At 34.4% G+C, this 15,982-nt stretch overlaps 1 protein-coding gene across 1 annotated transcript in view; it reads left to right on the top strand.

Moving 5' to 3' along the window:
- The window catches only part of LOC149808330 (son of sevenless homolog 1-like), a 107,988-nt gene extending 92,538 nt beyond the window's left edge, over window positions 1-15,450 (top strand). Inside the window, exons 22-24 of the mRNA XM_089975882.1 lie at window positions 2,337-2,456; window positions 4,656-4,905; window positions 5,417-15,450. Of these exons, the coding sequence (XP_089832008.1) occupies window positions 2,337-2,456; window positions 4,656-4,905; window positions 5,417-5,928 (882 nt within the window). The 3' untranslated portion in view covers window positions 5,929-15,450. The remainder of the gene's footprint in view (window positions 1-2,336; window positions 2,457-4,655; window positions 4,906-5,416) is intronic.
- Window positions 15,451-15,982: the final 532 nt, after the last annotated feature.

Below are 15,982 nucleotides of genomic sequence, written 5' to 3'. Positions count from 1 at the left end.
CTGTGTTATGTTATGAACTGCCATAAAATGTATTCTCAGACTTATTGAATGTGTACATCTGGATGTTAAGGGAGATGGGGAGGTGAAGGTGCAGATTTGGGTCTGTGCAGTTTGCAGTTGGAATTGTCTCATTAGCGAGTATTTACAGTAGGTCATATTCTTAATGACTCAAAACTTGGGTAATTTGTTAGCCTTTTTGGTTATAGACCAGGAAAGCTTATGTCCATTGTCCATCCATCTGTTAGCACATGTTTGATATCATTACTCCTTGCTATTTGAGGATTGCCATGAAACTTTACACACATTTATCCCAAGGTCTAGTTGGTCTGAAATGAAAATGGTACAACTTAACCATTCGAAATGGCCACACATAGTGGCTGTCTTAGAATCTTGTTATTGCTACACTGCCTGAATGGATAGCCATATCAACACATGCTTTGACTGAAAGATTTCTTGTCATATCAAGTTAGTCCTAAATAAACATGGCACTGATTTGTTATCCTTATAGCATCATAGACAGCCTTCTTGAAAATCTTATTATTGCTACTCTTTCTGTAAGCAAAGTTGTGTCACCATGGGATTTTCACCGGAAATGAAAACAGTGCTGCTTGGACATTTAATATGACCACAACAGTGGCTATCTTGGAGATCTTGTTATTGCTACTTCTCCTGAATGGATGGTCATATCAACATGTGGGTTTTTGCTGAAGACTTCTTTTGATGTCTAGTTAATTCTAAATAAAATGCTGCTGATCTTTCATCTGATATGGCCACCATGGCAGCCATGTTGAAAATCTATTGCTAATTCTCCTAACTGGAAACATATATTGGCATCGAGTTTTCAACAGAGGACTTCTTATGGTACCTAATTGGTCCTTAAAGAAAATTGTGATGATCTGACATCCAATATGGCCAACACATTGGCCATCTTGAAAATATTGCTGTTATTACTCCTAAGTTGATGGTGATATTGACATGGGATTTTCACAAAAAGGCTTATTGTGATATCTGGTTGGTCCTAATGAAAATGATATCAGTGTTACATCCAGCATGGTCACTACTGTTGCCATCTTGAAAATCTTGTTATGTCTTCTCCAGAAGAGTGTATGGTCATATCCACAGGTAATCCGAGAATATCAGAGATGGTTTCTACATTCAGAAGTTGTAAAGAAGAAATAGTCTTATCTTGGATTCCTGGATACTCTTTTCAGCCAATAGAGCATCGGTTCTTTCATTGGACTCATGTTTTCTTAAATACTTACATAGACATTACAAATCTAGTTTCAACTTTGGCCAGTGAAAATCCATTTTTAACAATAGTCATTCAGAGAGTAACCTCATATGTTTGAGTCTCAGCTTGACCAAGTTGGGTCTGTGAAAAAGCTTGCCAATAGGTTCTGGTTAGTCAGTGGTTCTTTCTCTACCAAATATACTGGTTGCCATTTGTAGCCTCTCGCATGACATAAAGTATCATTAAATCTCATAAACCATAAACCTTTATGGCTAGTCTTTTTAGAGTCAGATGTAGGTTTTAGATGCACTAATATAATTTAAGAGACCATTGTCTATTGCCATATGAAGTCACATATAAGGTTAACTAAGAAATGCTAACAAATACTGGCATGAGGATCTGGCACATTTGATTTACACAAAAAGCTTTTAAAGTGTCCTAGACTTTAGGAACACAGTAGCTGAAACTTGCCAAATAAAAAACATAGCTTATTAAAGAAAAAAGCAGCCTAAGGAACAATTTCTTTTGATAACAAACATAAATATAATATTTCAATAAAAATTTGAGCTCATGAATATCCAAAAGTAGGCATCTGTTTGCTTATTACTTTTGTAGACAGGACTCTAATGTGACTTATATCCCAAATCTTATTCTATAATGGACAGTTGTAATTAACAGTTAGTGGACTGGAAAGTTTGACTTTTTCATGTAGGTATAAATTGTATGGCAGAGTTTGCAGCAGATTTATCAGGTTTGCATTGCATATACAATTTTTTCTTCCATATGGTAACCAAGCAATTAAAAACAAATCAACATTTATTATTAAAAAGGAATTGTTAATTAACAAGTTCAGCCAGAAGTGTGTTCAAGCCAACATGTGAGGGCTATTCCAGAGTTGAAAATGGGATCAAAACATACTTTTCAAAATAAAACCACTTGTTAAATTCAAATCATACAGGCTTTAGTCACTGACATGCATGAAACACTTACTAAAGTCTTGGTGATCTCCACCATCCATATCTACTCCCACCACATGGCCACTTAATTCTGGAACAGTCTGAACAGTTGCAGTTTTTACTTAATTTTTTGCTTTTTTTTGTTTCAGGATTATTTGGAAAATTTAAGGCCATTAGAGGATTTTAAAGATGAAAAAGAATTTAATGACTACTTGTATGCAAAGTCTTTAGAGATAGAGCCAAGAGGTTGTAAACAGCCCCCTAAGTTTGTAAGTATTTACAAAGTGGTTATATTGCACTGTGAATTTTAAAGGGCTAAAGTTGAACCCTTATTAGCTCACCTGGCCATAAGGTCAAGAGAGCTTATGGTAGGGACCTTTGTCAATCATGCTTCATCCATTCACTTGTTATTTACAACTTCTCAAAAACTGCTGACTAGAATTTAACCAAATTTGATTGAAACATCCTTGCATTAAGCTCTTTTAAATTTGCTTAAATGATGCCAAACCGCCACCAAATATGGCCACCATTGCTAAAAATAGGAAAACTTTGACCAGCTTCTCAAAAATGACTCGGCAGCATTTGACCAAATTTGAAAGAAAACATCCTGGCATGCATGGTTTTAAAATTTGTTCTGATGATACTGATCTGCTTTCATCTGCCATTGTTACTAAAAAAATAGGAGTAAACTTTGAACTACTTCTAAAAATCTACTCAACATAATTTGTCCCAATCTGCCCGAAAGTATCCTGGTATGATGGTCTTTAAAATTGTACTAGTAGATATTGATACAACATCAAATATGGCTGTCATTACTAAAAAAATAGGAAATCCTTTTAATGACTTTTCCAAAATCCCTTAACAGAATTTAGTCAAATTCAGCAGAAAGCATTCTTCTTTAGATGACTTTCAGTTTTATACAGATAGTGCTTGGCTGCCATTACTAAGCATGGAAAAATTGTAACAACACATCTCAAAAACCATTCAGCAGAATTCAAACAAGTTTGACAAAAAATCATCTTGACATGGGTCTTTTAAGTTTGTTCAAATAATGCTGATCAACCATGAAATGTAGCTAGTTATGAAAAACAAAAAAATGTTTAAGCGACAGTTCAACAGAATTTGACTAAATTTGACAGTCTCCTGGCATAAAGGCCTTTCAAGTTATGCTGGTCTGCTCTCAGATATGAGTACCATTACTCAAAACCCTCAAATTTGACCATATTTGAAAAAGAGAAACATTCTGGCATAAAGGGTTTCCAAATATTTACAAATGAAACACTTGCCCTTACAGATCACTGACATTTCATCTCTGAGTGGGTTCAAGTCTTGCTTGGCCATTGTGGGTATGTGAGAAAGCTCGCCTTTAGCTTCTCATGGGTCTGTAGTTCTTCCAGGGGCCTTCCCGGGTTCTTCCTCCACCAAACATACTGATGCCTCATGTTATGTGCTGAAAAAAGTCCCACAAAACCCAAAATTATCCATTGGACTTGTCATATTTTAGCAGCTAACTAACTATGTGGAATATTAATGGCACTTTCCCTGATAGACCTCCCTATATTATTATTCTGGTGCTCTGATAACCAGTTTGAGGGAAAAGGGGGTAAAGAAATATTAAAGTAAAACCAATGATTTTCAGAGAGCAATAGTTTCTTCTCAAAATTTACCATTACATAGGTTTCCTCTTTGGTGCCCCATATAACCATTAAAAGCCATGAGCAGAAGTGGGATCCTTCCACGGGCATTTGTATGATGACTAAGAATAATTTATTTCTTGCATATTTGTGCTAATAATTCGCATCAGAGGTTTTATGTAGTAGAATTTTTATTTTCAAATTTACTATACCACTATAACAACATTTGCCAAACGTAGTCACTCTACGTTAAAAATCCAAATCACACAGGCTTTAGTCACTGACATTTATACACATCGTCAGCTTTAGATTGACAAGGCATTTATGCAACAGAGCATATCTCTGGTATATATATTATATGTTTATGATGAATGCTTTTGACAGTTTTATCATTCACATGGAGTAGAAATGGTACTAAAACCATTGTTTGTAGTTCTTACTCGAGGTTTGGATTGGTTTGGTGTTTTATGGCACAGCAACACAGACAGGTTATTAAGTGCCAAGGCAATGGGACAAAAGTGCCTTGCTCAGCAATATGGTAGCTAACCAGGCCTGGGTCATAGTTGCCTCTTAGCATGCTGGAGAGCACATCAGGTCTATTTTATATCCCTGAGTCCACAAGAGGTATCATACTTCACTATTTCTTTCTTGCCATTTCAAATTCATTAATGGTGTTGCAGTTATTGTTGTTGGTATAAACACCAGCATTTAGCTTCATTTTCCTGATATTGTTGCATCTATCATGGTCATATAATTTGATGGGTTCAGTTAATCCATTCCCACATCATTCAAGACAGATTGTTCATTTTATCTTGCTTTAACACCTTTTTTCAGGCTCGAAAAACACAGTATTCTTTAAAGTCCCCAGGAACAAAGCCAATGTCTCGCCACAGTGCAATTACATCACGAAGCCACACTTTCACATTTAGTTCCTTCGCTGGTGGCTATACGCGTATGGAGGAGGACCAGGATGGTTCATCACTTAACAACTGCACAACCCCACCCACGCCAACTACACCTATTAGTCCCTCAGCAACCTCTCTGGCCTCGGACGCAGTGTTTGCTAATGTCAACATTGGCCAGGGTAAGTATCAGAGATTGGAACATTCAATTCAATCAAGAATTATGAATTCTAGAGTCATGTTTGTATACTATCATTCAACAACTTTATACCTTATTTCTTTGAATACAAAGCCTTAAATATGGAGGATAATTACATCTGTTAATGATGCCGTCATTTTATGATAATATATGTGAAACAAGATTTCATTTTTGAAGGTTTAGCATTTTTGAGGAGATAAAACATCTGAAAAGCATGGGTTTAGCTTATGTATCATTTTTAAACCTTGATGTAAATTTGTTTCTTTTTCACTTCTTACTTTTACTATATTGCATTTCAGTGAATTTGTGCAAACATATTTTCTCAGTAAATGTCCTTGAAACTTTTTTTCCCCCTGGTTTACTATATATTCACTCAAAGTTCTGTTGTTCCCTACATAGATAAATTTTAAACATTCCACATTGTAACATTATATATTTTTTAAAATATTCTTGATTGTACTCTCTCAAATTTATTGTTTAATTTTCTCTTTCAGGCAATTTATCAACAAACACTTCCAATGTTCCCACAGGGGACTTAATCAGCATTGTTTCTTCAATAGGAGATGAGGAGTCTGTGGGGCAACTTCAGCCCCCTCCCCTTCCACCCCGCCGGAGAAATAGAGACTCCACTAATAGTGATGTGTTCATGAGATCCAGTTCTCCTCTTCCCCCTCAGTTACCCCCCAGGACTGATCAGCCCCCTCCTGTACCTCCCAGAAGGGAGTCCAGTCACAGTACATTTCATACATTGCCAAGGCCCCATAGTGTATCACATCCCAACCCCTCACAAACTTCAACACAATCTCGCAGTGTAGTACAATCTTATAGTGAAAATATGTCATTCAGTGGAATCAGTCATAATTTTAGTGCTACTTTGCCACGATATGGAGACAGAGACTCCACAAATATTGCAAACATATTCAATTCCAATGGAGCAAATGAGGAAATTCCACAACTACCACCAAGAACGTATCGCTCACATCATTCTCGGAAAAAGAGTAGCTAGGACATATTAATGTATGGAAATATGACAAAGAATCTATGTTATTTAGAGAGTCGGTTCTATTGATGGTAGTAAAATGTGGTGTTGGGTTTCATATCTGCCTTCAGCAGTGACATCAGTGTTGCATTTTATCAGTAACCCTTGCCTATATGCTTTTAGTATCTTTCATATAATTTTGTTGATTACCTTGTACACAGTCATGTCACAGCTTTGTCTACCATCATGCTCATGTGAATGCAGGCCTGTTCACACTTCACCTATCAGACACCCACATGTATATGTGTGTAGAAGGTCACCACTTCATAAAAGACAAAGTTGTGTATCTAAGAGAGCTACTGTGATGTGATTGCAATAAAGAAATGAAATAGCTTAAGCGTCAAGTCAGAATCTGCCATTGTGATTATTGTCTCGATGTAAGATCTATGTGCATCTGTTAAGCACCACAATTTATTACTATCTGTAGAACCACGATTGTAATGCAGAAATATGAGTGTGTGTGTTTTCTGTCAAGTCTTTGTGTTGCAGAGCTCACAAGCCTGGATTTTAATTCAGTATGTATACCAGCAGGAATACTTCTGTTAATCACAGAATCACAGGCTGTTTAGAAATTCTCGTGATATTTGTCGTTCTCTGGAAATACCTTGGAAGCTTTAATTTGTACTTGAGTGACTGATTCAGTCTTTGCAATTATATATATATATATTTTTATATATATATATATATATATATATATATATATATATATATATATATATATAAGCACTGCATTTCTACTGTTCTTAACCAAAAGTGAGGTCCCACCTCAAAACTGTTTAGCATAAGACACACATGTTAAATTCCAATAAAATTATTATTGCTGTATTTTAATGAATTGTGTTTAAAAAAGAAAAGATGTTTTGAATTTACATAGGTCTTTCCTAGAGGCAGTTACAAATATGGACCTTCACATTTTGTTAGTCTAAGCTCAGGCTAATACAAACTGCCAAATAAATTTCACTGATATTGAGTAATTCTTTAATGTTCTGATATTTTCCAACATATTATGTATAGGATAAACCACAGAGAATTCTAAGCATTTTGAAATATAAAGCTCTTGAAATGAAAAAAGTTGTAGAACTACTTTGGCTTTTCAAAAATGAAATTACTGTAGAAGTCTATGCTGTTTTTGGATTATGGAGTATGTTCATAGCAACATGCTATAACGTTTTGTTTGAGCTTTTAATTTTTTCCCTCACATTGTGATGTAGTATGAGCCAATCTTACACATGTATTATGGTGAAGAAATGGAAGAGTACAAATGCGCCACGGATTCATCTCATTTTCTCAATGCTGTTAATCTAGGTTTTATAAGATAACAAGACATAGGTACAGCTTGTGATGTACAATTATAGAAAAAACAAAAATCACTATTTAATACAATGTTTTATGGAGGCAATATAATGATAATAATAACCGTATGATATTGATGGGTAAAGCTGCCATACAGATCTTCTGTAAAGTAAGGTTTTGTGGAACACTCAATATGTTGTATGTGATACATCTTTACAAACTACCTTAACACAAACTGGAACATTGTGAACATTGCCACCAACACTGCCACAGTTACTGCTTTAACTACCTGCAAATTATTTGAATCGTGATGTATCCTTTCATTATATATAATCAGTTTTTAATTACCACACTATTTTTAATGAATATCCTTTCATTAAAAAACTATAGGAATTTTCGAAGTGGGAACTCAAGTTTGAAAAAGTAACACTGGTGGTTGGCTTGAATATTCACCCAGTGCTATCAGATGAAATCCACACACTTATATACAGATAATAGACACCTCCATTGATATTTGCCCAAGACATTATCCTGTTCACTTAGCAAGAGGAGGCAGTGTTTGCTTGCATTTTTAGCTCTACTAGTTATCGACTAGAAGCACTTATGGGATGACCTGTTGTCTGTTGTCAGTTATCGGTTTGTTAGCACAAGCTTGTTATCATTAGTCCTCCTTTGAAGATGGCCATGAAATTTTAGATGCAGATTCATCCCAGCAATTAGATGACCCTGAATGAAAATGGTGCCTCTTGGACATCCATTATGGCTGCTGTGGTGGCCATTTTGAAAATCTTTTCACTCCTCCTGACTTGATGGTCATATTAATATGGGATTTTCACCAGAAGACTAAGTATGATCTCTGGTTGATCATTATCAAAACTGATGTCAATCTGATATCCAGTATGGCAACCATAGCAGCCATCTTGAAGATCTTATTATTGCTACTTCTCCTGCACAGAAAGGTTTTCACCAGAAAAATTGTGATTATGTCTAGTTGGTTTTAAATGAAAATGATGTCGATCTGACTTCCAGTATTTCCTTACTAGTGGCCATTTTGAAAATCTTGTTATCGCTAATTCTTATGGATTGATGGTCATAAAAACCTGAGGTTTTTTCACTGAGCTGAAGCTGTTTAGTTGGTCCTAAAAATATGGCAATGATTAATGGTAACCATTTTGAAAATCTAGTTATCACTTTTCCTTTTGACTATGTGTAGTTGGTCCTATATGAAAAGGATGCAATGTGACCTCCCAGAATTTGACAAATCTTGCAACAGATGCTATTATAAAACAGTTGGTCATTCAAACATTTTTCTTGCCATATATAATAGTTATTCCTGTATTAAAATGATGCTGATCAAACATCCTAAATGGCTGTTATCAGATTATGTCAATCTGACTTCCGATATGCCTGCCATGGCTTGGTATCACTAATCCTCCTAAATGGATGGGCTTACCGACATAGGGTTTTTCACTAGAAGACTTTTTATGCTGTCTAGTCAGTACTAAATGAAAATGTTGTCTCTTAGACATCCAGTATGGTTGCTATGGTAGCCATCTTAAAAATCTTGGTATCACTAATGAATGGATGGTATTATCGACATTGAAGTTTGCACTGGAAGTCTTCTTATAATATCAGTACTTAGCATTTAAATAAAATGAAATGTTCTTATCTTGGATTTCAGGAAATTAATTTTGGCCAGTACAGCATCAAGCCTTTGAATGACTTTTGTTTAAAAATTAGATCAAAATAAGAGCCATATAGTAAAATTTAATGACAACTAACAACTTAATACGAGGCATTGGTATAGATGAAAGTAGATTTACATTGCAAAGTAGAGTGTCTCTTTGCAAAAACATTATCATTTGATGATTAGTTATTATGGTTATGTCCCCATGACTTTGTACACATTCTGTCTGGTGAAGATCTGAACCTACTTTACCCATCTTTCTCCCTTTCTCTCTCTCAAAATTGAAAATTTGGAATGGCAAGGAATAGTGAAGTAGTTACACAGATTTGAACTCAAGCATGACAGAAAAATGAAAGTTTGCAATTATATAAACAGTGTTTCTTTGTATTTTTATCAGCAGATTCTTTTCAAGAGGCAAGGCAAATATTAAGCATCAAATATTGGCACAAAAGCATTGTTTAAATGAACCTATTGCCACATCTGTCAAATTCTAGCACCTGCTAATGCCTATTGTGGGTAAAGTTGTGAGCAGTTAGTTAATTTTTCAGGCACAGTGTCAGCTTGTTAGACATTTCATGTCTGATGTTAATCACCAAGATGACTAGCACTATGTACTCAGTACAGATTCAATGTTTGTAATGAAGTCTTCAGCATATGGTACAAATTAAGATTTTATATTTTGGGGTCAATCTAAAATACTGGGTATGCTAATGAGTAGACATGGTTATTTCTGCTCTAGTGACTTAACCATTATTAAACATGGACTGTGCTTACAGCAGGAGTACATTGACAACTTTGGACTATAATTGCATGAAATTATGTTGTTTTGCATTATTGAAATGCATTTATTTTTATTTTAGCATTTTGTTTGATTTTTGTTTTTTGGTACAGAATATGCAGACACTGCTTCTGTCGAGCTGATATTCCTCCTTTTGAAATCTTAGAGAAAACTCCATGATTGAATAAACATTTACTAAACAGCCTTCAGGTGAAATAAACATGCTTCAGGTGAGATAAAGCCCATTATTCTTGAAACTTCTGAGTAGGTTATTAAAGCTGAAGCTCAAAGTTCATAATTCAGAAGTCATGCTTTGAGCATACCTACATCAAAAAAGATTTAGTATATAAGGTACTATGAAAATTAACATTTTATAATTGGAACTTTTTTCTTATTATTATTACTAAATGAAAATAATTTTAGGCTTTGAGGTTGAGATTATAATTTTTGCTTAGAAAGTTTTAAGAATACAGTGCAAAGCCTTGATGGAACTCTAGTCTGTCTATAGATGACCTTGGAACTGTCTTCGGTATCTTTGTCTTCTAATTGTTTGCCATCTTTTTTGATATGCTTAATTCTTTAATATTTGATCTAGCACTCACTTTTAGCTCTCCGACTATAAGACCAAATAAGCATAGTATAGGCTTGTGTTTGTCATGTGTCCTCAAATGCTTGTTCATCACCAATTACTATTTTGCTGCTTTCAGCTTCACAACAAGATTACAGTAAACAGTACATTATTACTATAGAAACCAGCAGGGTTTTAATAGTCCATTTGGTTGATACTGAAATTTTTGCACAGAAACCATTTTTCTTTTTTCAGTTCAAGTTACCTTAACCTGTGACATTGTGCCCCCTAAACCAGTAGACTTCTCCATTACCCTAGGTGCAAGCTATCCACAATGGTTGAAGTATGTCTTATAGAACTAATGTTATTATGCAGAAACCATATTTCTTATTTCAGTCACTGTGACACTGACCTTTGACCTTTTGGCTTGAAAATGACTAGGGTATTTTCTTACACCAAGTGCAACCATTCAGTTTGGATGATGAAGAACCGAACTGATTGTGTAGAAACTTTCTTTTCTTCTTGCAGTCACAGTGATCTTGACCTTTGATCTTTTGATCACCAAAATTGAGATGGTTCTTGTTTACCCCAAGTTCATCCATCCACAACTTTTTGGTAACTGTAAAATTTTAGAGAACTTGAGTCGTCGTACTTTCAGTCACAGCGACCATATTGTTTGATTCTTTGACCCTGAAATGAACAGGTTTAATCCTTACCCCAATATTTAATGCTTGGAAACCAAATTTGGTAACAGATGAATGGACGGATGTCTTAACACAATGTTGTACAGTCAGTATTGGAAGAAATTTATACAGAAAGAATCCAATAGACCTAGATTTCTTGACCTGCTTCTTGCATTTGGCTATTAGGCAGATGTTTGCCAAGTGAGCAAACTTAGACCCACTTGAGCCTATTGCTCATTTTGGAAGTCAGGTGTTTTTTTGGGTAAGAAATCATCCATAACCAATCTTACTTTGATTATCATGCTTTTATTTAGTTTCTGTCTTCCTCCTTGATTACCCATTATTTTGACTGCAAAGTTTGAGGCAGTTTTAATGTAACTAATTTCTTTAGCCAGATAAGTAAAGTAAGATGGGAATTGGAGTGACAAAGAAAATTAGGAAGCTCTCTCATACTCTTTTATTTTTTTCATTAGAGAGAACAAGCAACGAAATGTTTCGACCTTCTGTTAGTGTTTGTTATTCTTTTGCCTCTGGTAGGTTTAGCAGTACACACTGTTAAATCAGAAATATTCATGGAGGATTTAATTCCATTGTTTTTTTAACAGGTAATGATTATTCACTAAATGAAATCACTTTAGAAATTAGAATTGTTGAGTGAATATTAAGGTGCATTACCTTCCTTTGTTGTCATTATTCTTTGTGTCTTGAAAATTAAGATTTTAGGTTAAGATTCTATGGGTAAGTTCACGACTCTAATACAAGAGCACTTTAGTGCAGTTCACAAGAGGAGCATGGTGTTCTATGTAACCATTGATGATGTTTTATTAATCATTTGAAACAAAACTATTTTACATTTAAGAACTTTACCAATATTTCTTTCAGTTTTAATTTTATATACGAAATAAGTAAAATGTAATTTAAAAAAATTGAAAGATAAAAGTAACCAATGTTTTATTTGAAAAGCAGTTTAAATATAGTTGATTGTATTTTCCACAATTTATGCTCACATGTCTAGAAGAAGCAAAGAAGATAAATAATATTTCAGTCAGCTTCCACAGCCTAATTGACTTGACATGAATTTTAGTGAACTTTTGGGTTTGGCACATCTTTCAAACTGTAGAGACATTACCATTCGAGGTAAAGTCTGTCAAATTTGATTTATTAGCACTTATGAGTAGCTTTTATTTCAAGAAAGGGACTGAGAATATATATAGGACACCTATATAAGGTCATTCTCTCCGTGTAATTAGAACTATTTACAGCTCTGTTAAGTGGTATGTTTTTATGTGATGATCTCAGTGTTCTTTTTTGCAGAAATGTTCATTCTGTGATTCTGAAATATTCTGAGAATGCAAAGAATATGCAGTGTCATTGTGTTAGCTTGCCCAGCAGTTACAGACTTGGGGGCAGGTTGTTGTAACATGTTAATTGTTTAATAGTTGTGCAATTCTTTCTAAAATTACTTGATGTTTATGAATTTAATGCATCATTACTGTTAATTAGGTCAACAAATTAACTGTGTTTTTGTTAATAGCTCTCAGCTATGGTTTACAGTTATGGTTCTTGAATCAGCTTTTTTTAAGGATGGTAATGTCTGATTTACAGCGATTTTAATGAATTTGCCACATTTGTTTATGGAAGCCTTATATTATATGGACAGGAAGCTACTGTATTTTGCCCATACCATATGGACAGGAAACTACTGTATTTTGCCCATACCATATGGACAGGAAACTACTGTATTTTGCCAATACCATATGGACAGGAAACTACTGTATTTTGCCCATACCATATGAACAGGAAACTACTGTATTTTGCCCATACCATATGGACAGGAAACTACTTTATTTTCCAATTCTGTATGGACAGAAAGCTACTGTATTTTGCCTATACTGTATGGACAGGAAACTACTGTATTTTGCCCATACTGTATGGACAGGAAACTACTTTATATTGCCTATATTATATGGAAAGGAAGCTACTGTATTTTTCCCATACTGCATGGACAGGAAACTACTGTATTTTGCCCATACTGTATGAACAGGAAGCTACTGTATTTTACCAAGTCTGTATTGATAGGAAGCTGCTGTATTTTTACCCATCAACAGGAAATGTTTGTATTTTACCCATCCAGAATGTACAGGAACTTCTATATTTTACTGATACAGTATGTACAGGAACTGCTATATTTTACCGATACATTATGGACAGCAAATGCTGTATTTTACCAATACATCATGGACAGGAACTGCTGTATTTTACCAATAAAATATGGACAGGAGCTACTGTATTTTACCGATAAAGTATGGACAGGAACAGTTGTATTTTATTGATAAAGTATGGACAGGAACTGTTGGATCCTACTGATAAGTAAGGACAGGAACTGCTGTATTTTAACGATACATTATGGACAGGAATTGCTGTACTTTACTGATACAGTATGGACAGGAACTGCTGTATTTTACTGATAAAGTATGGACAGGAACTGCTGTATTTTTAGTGATAGTGTATGGACAGGAACTGCTGTATTTTAATGATACATTATGGACAGGAATTGCTGTATTTTACTGATAAAGTATGGACAGGAACTGCTGTATTTTACCAATACATTATGGACAGGAACTGCTGTATTCTACCAATACATTATGGACAGGAACTGCTGTATTTTACCAATACATTATGGACAGGAACTGCTGTACTTTACCCAGTATAATGTGCAGCTGACTGTACAGTACTTAATCTACAGACAACCAAGATGATACAGTTTTTCTTTGATTTAGGAAAACTGTTTTTGTAATCTTGTCTTCCAGAAGCTAAGACTTAGGTTCTTTAAATGACACTCTCTTGAACATTTCTTTCTAAAGTAATTCTAAACATCAAATTGTTTTTTTAAGTAGAGAAATTGTTAAAATCACATATCATGACAAGGTCCGATTGGTCCTAATTGAAAATGCTGCTGATTTACATTCATTATGGTAACCATATTGACTATCTTGAAAATCTCTTTACTGCTACTACTTCTGAATAGATGGTCATATTAATATGAGGTTTCAATAAAATGATTTCTTATGGTATATGGTTGGTCCTGATTGGTGCCAATCTGACAACCACTATGGCCTCAATGGAGGCCATGTTGAAAGTCATATTGCTACACCTCCAGAATGGTAGCTGTTATTGATGGGTTTTCACAAATAACTTAAATCTAGTCTTAAATGAAAACAATGTCAGTCTGACATCTATTATGGTATCCAACTTAAAAATACTTGTCATGGCTACTCTTCCTGAATGGGTGGTCATATTGGCATGGAGGTTTTCACCAAAGGACTTCTTATGATGTTGTGTTGCTCCTAAATGAAAATTATGCCACTCTTGCGCACAATATGGCCGCCACCCCATCTATCCTGAAAATAAAGTCATCACTCAAGAATATCAATGATGGTCTCAACACTTAGCAGTTAAAAGACATTTTACCTTGAAATTATTTTTTGCGGAGTAGAGCATCATTCCTTTCAAGGGACACTTGTATTTATTACTGTAAAATACACTTTTCAGAATCTTTAGAAATGCAACTTTAAAATGTCTTTTACTTATAAGGAGTTAGTCACAACTATATTTTCTAAATTACTATAGCATTTGTAATATGCATTAATGACTGTTAGTCACCTGCCATCATTGTCATATTATGATTCCATCTGATGTCACTTTTCACCCTTTTGTCATCATTCGCTGTAGCAAGATGGATTGTTTTAATTTCCCTCATCACACATGACTTTTGTGCAATGAAGTAAAAATCGGACTTAAATTGTTTTATCTGACATAAAATATGGACCCTATATTTACCTGTATTCTTGTTCACTTGAGTGTTTAAACAAGTTCAAAAATGTAATATTGTATTGAATGAGAATCCCTTTTAGTAGCTTAAAGTAAAGTAATCTTTTCTCAAATGAATATGCATACCAGTAGGGTGATATTAAATTATTGCATGTAACTCTGTGACAGCAGAAATATCTAAGCAGATGAATTATTCGAGGCAGAACCTAGCTTAAGTACTGGAATAACTTGAATACAGTAAATGACCATTTGATGCTTTTATACAGAGAAAATGATCCTGAAAAAACTTGTTCATCTTGGTTTCACAGTTTTCATATAAATAGGTTACATTGATATCTTTTACTTCGTTATGTTCCTTATGCAGTAGTCCTGTGCTGCTGAATGGAAAATATACTATACAGATTTCTCTCAGAAAACTTCCTTACTTTAAATGTATGAAGCTGGGGCAATAGAGTGCTATAGATATAGATGCAACTATTGTCAGTCATGTGATAAATTTTATTATAATCCTATGGAATGGCTTCCAGAATGCTTGTTTGTTTTATTATGTGCATAAGATGATTTGTAATTGTGAGAGCATAAAAGTGCAAAGTATTATATTACATATGTTGGATACATGAATAAATGAAAATAAAAGTATTTAAAATTGTTTGTTTTTGTCTCACCTGTGTAAGCATAGAGATATATAAAAATCACTTTGCCTGTGACAGCTGTGTCAGCATTGTTGTCAACCATGTAAAAGTATTCCATTATACATCAGCTGCTGCATTCAAGTTAAAATCGTTACTGTGGGTTGCAACATTATACTGTGATATGCTAGAAGGCTTTATCTTGATTGTCTCACCTGTTTAAGCATCCATTTTTTTATCTCAAGATCAGCTGCTGTATTGATCATATTAAAGGTTTAAGGTTTTGTGCGCAGATACGGAAAGAATTGCTGTCATGCCTGTCATGCATTATAGTCAACAATATTCAAGTTTTATGTGATTATGGTAATCATAGACACAGGTTATTTCATATAATATTGACAAGCAAATGAACATGGGTGAGACACCAGATTATATGAAAAAGTTGATATCCTAGAGAGAAAATAATTTTTACAGTGATAAGAAGAATTCTCTTGACCAATACAGTTACTATTAGTATTTCAACAAGATGTGTTGAAGCAAAGATGTTGTTTG

This window comes from Sinohyriopsis cumingii, chromosome 1, assembly GCF_028554795.1.
Source record: "Sinohyriopsis cumingii isolate HCF-2022 chromosome 1, ASM2855479v2, whole genome shotgun sequence".
Lineage (NCBI taxonomy): Eukaryota > Metazoa > Mollusca > Bivalvia > Unionida > Unionidae > Sinohyriopsis > Sinohyriopsis cumingii.
This window is presented reverse-complemented; position numbering and strand designations above follow the sequence as displayed.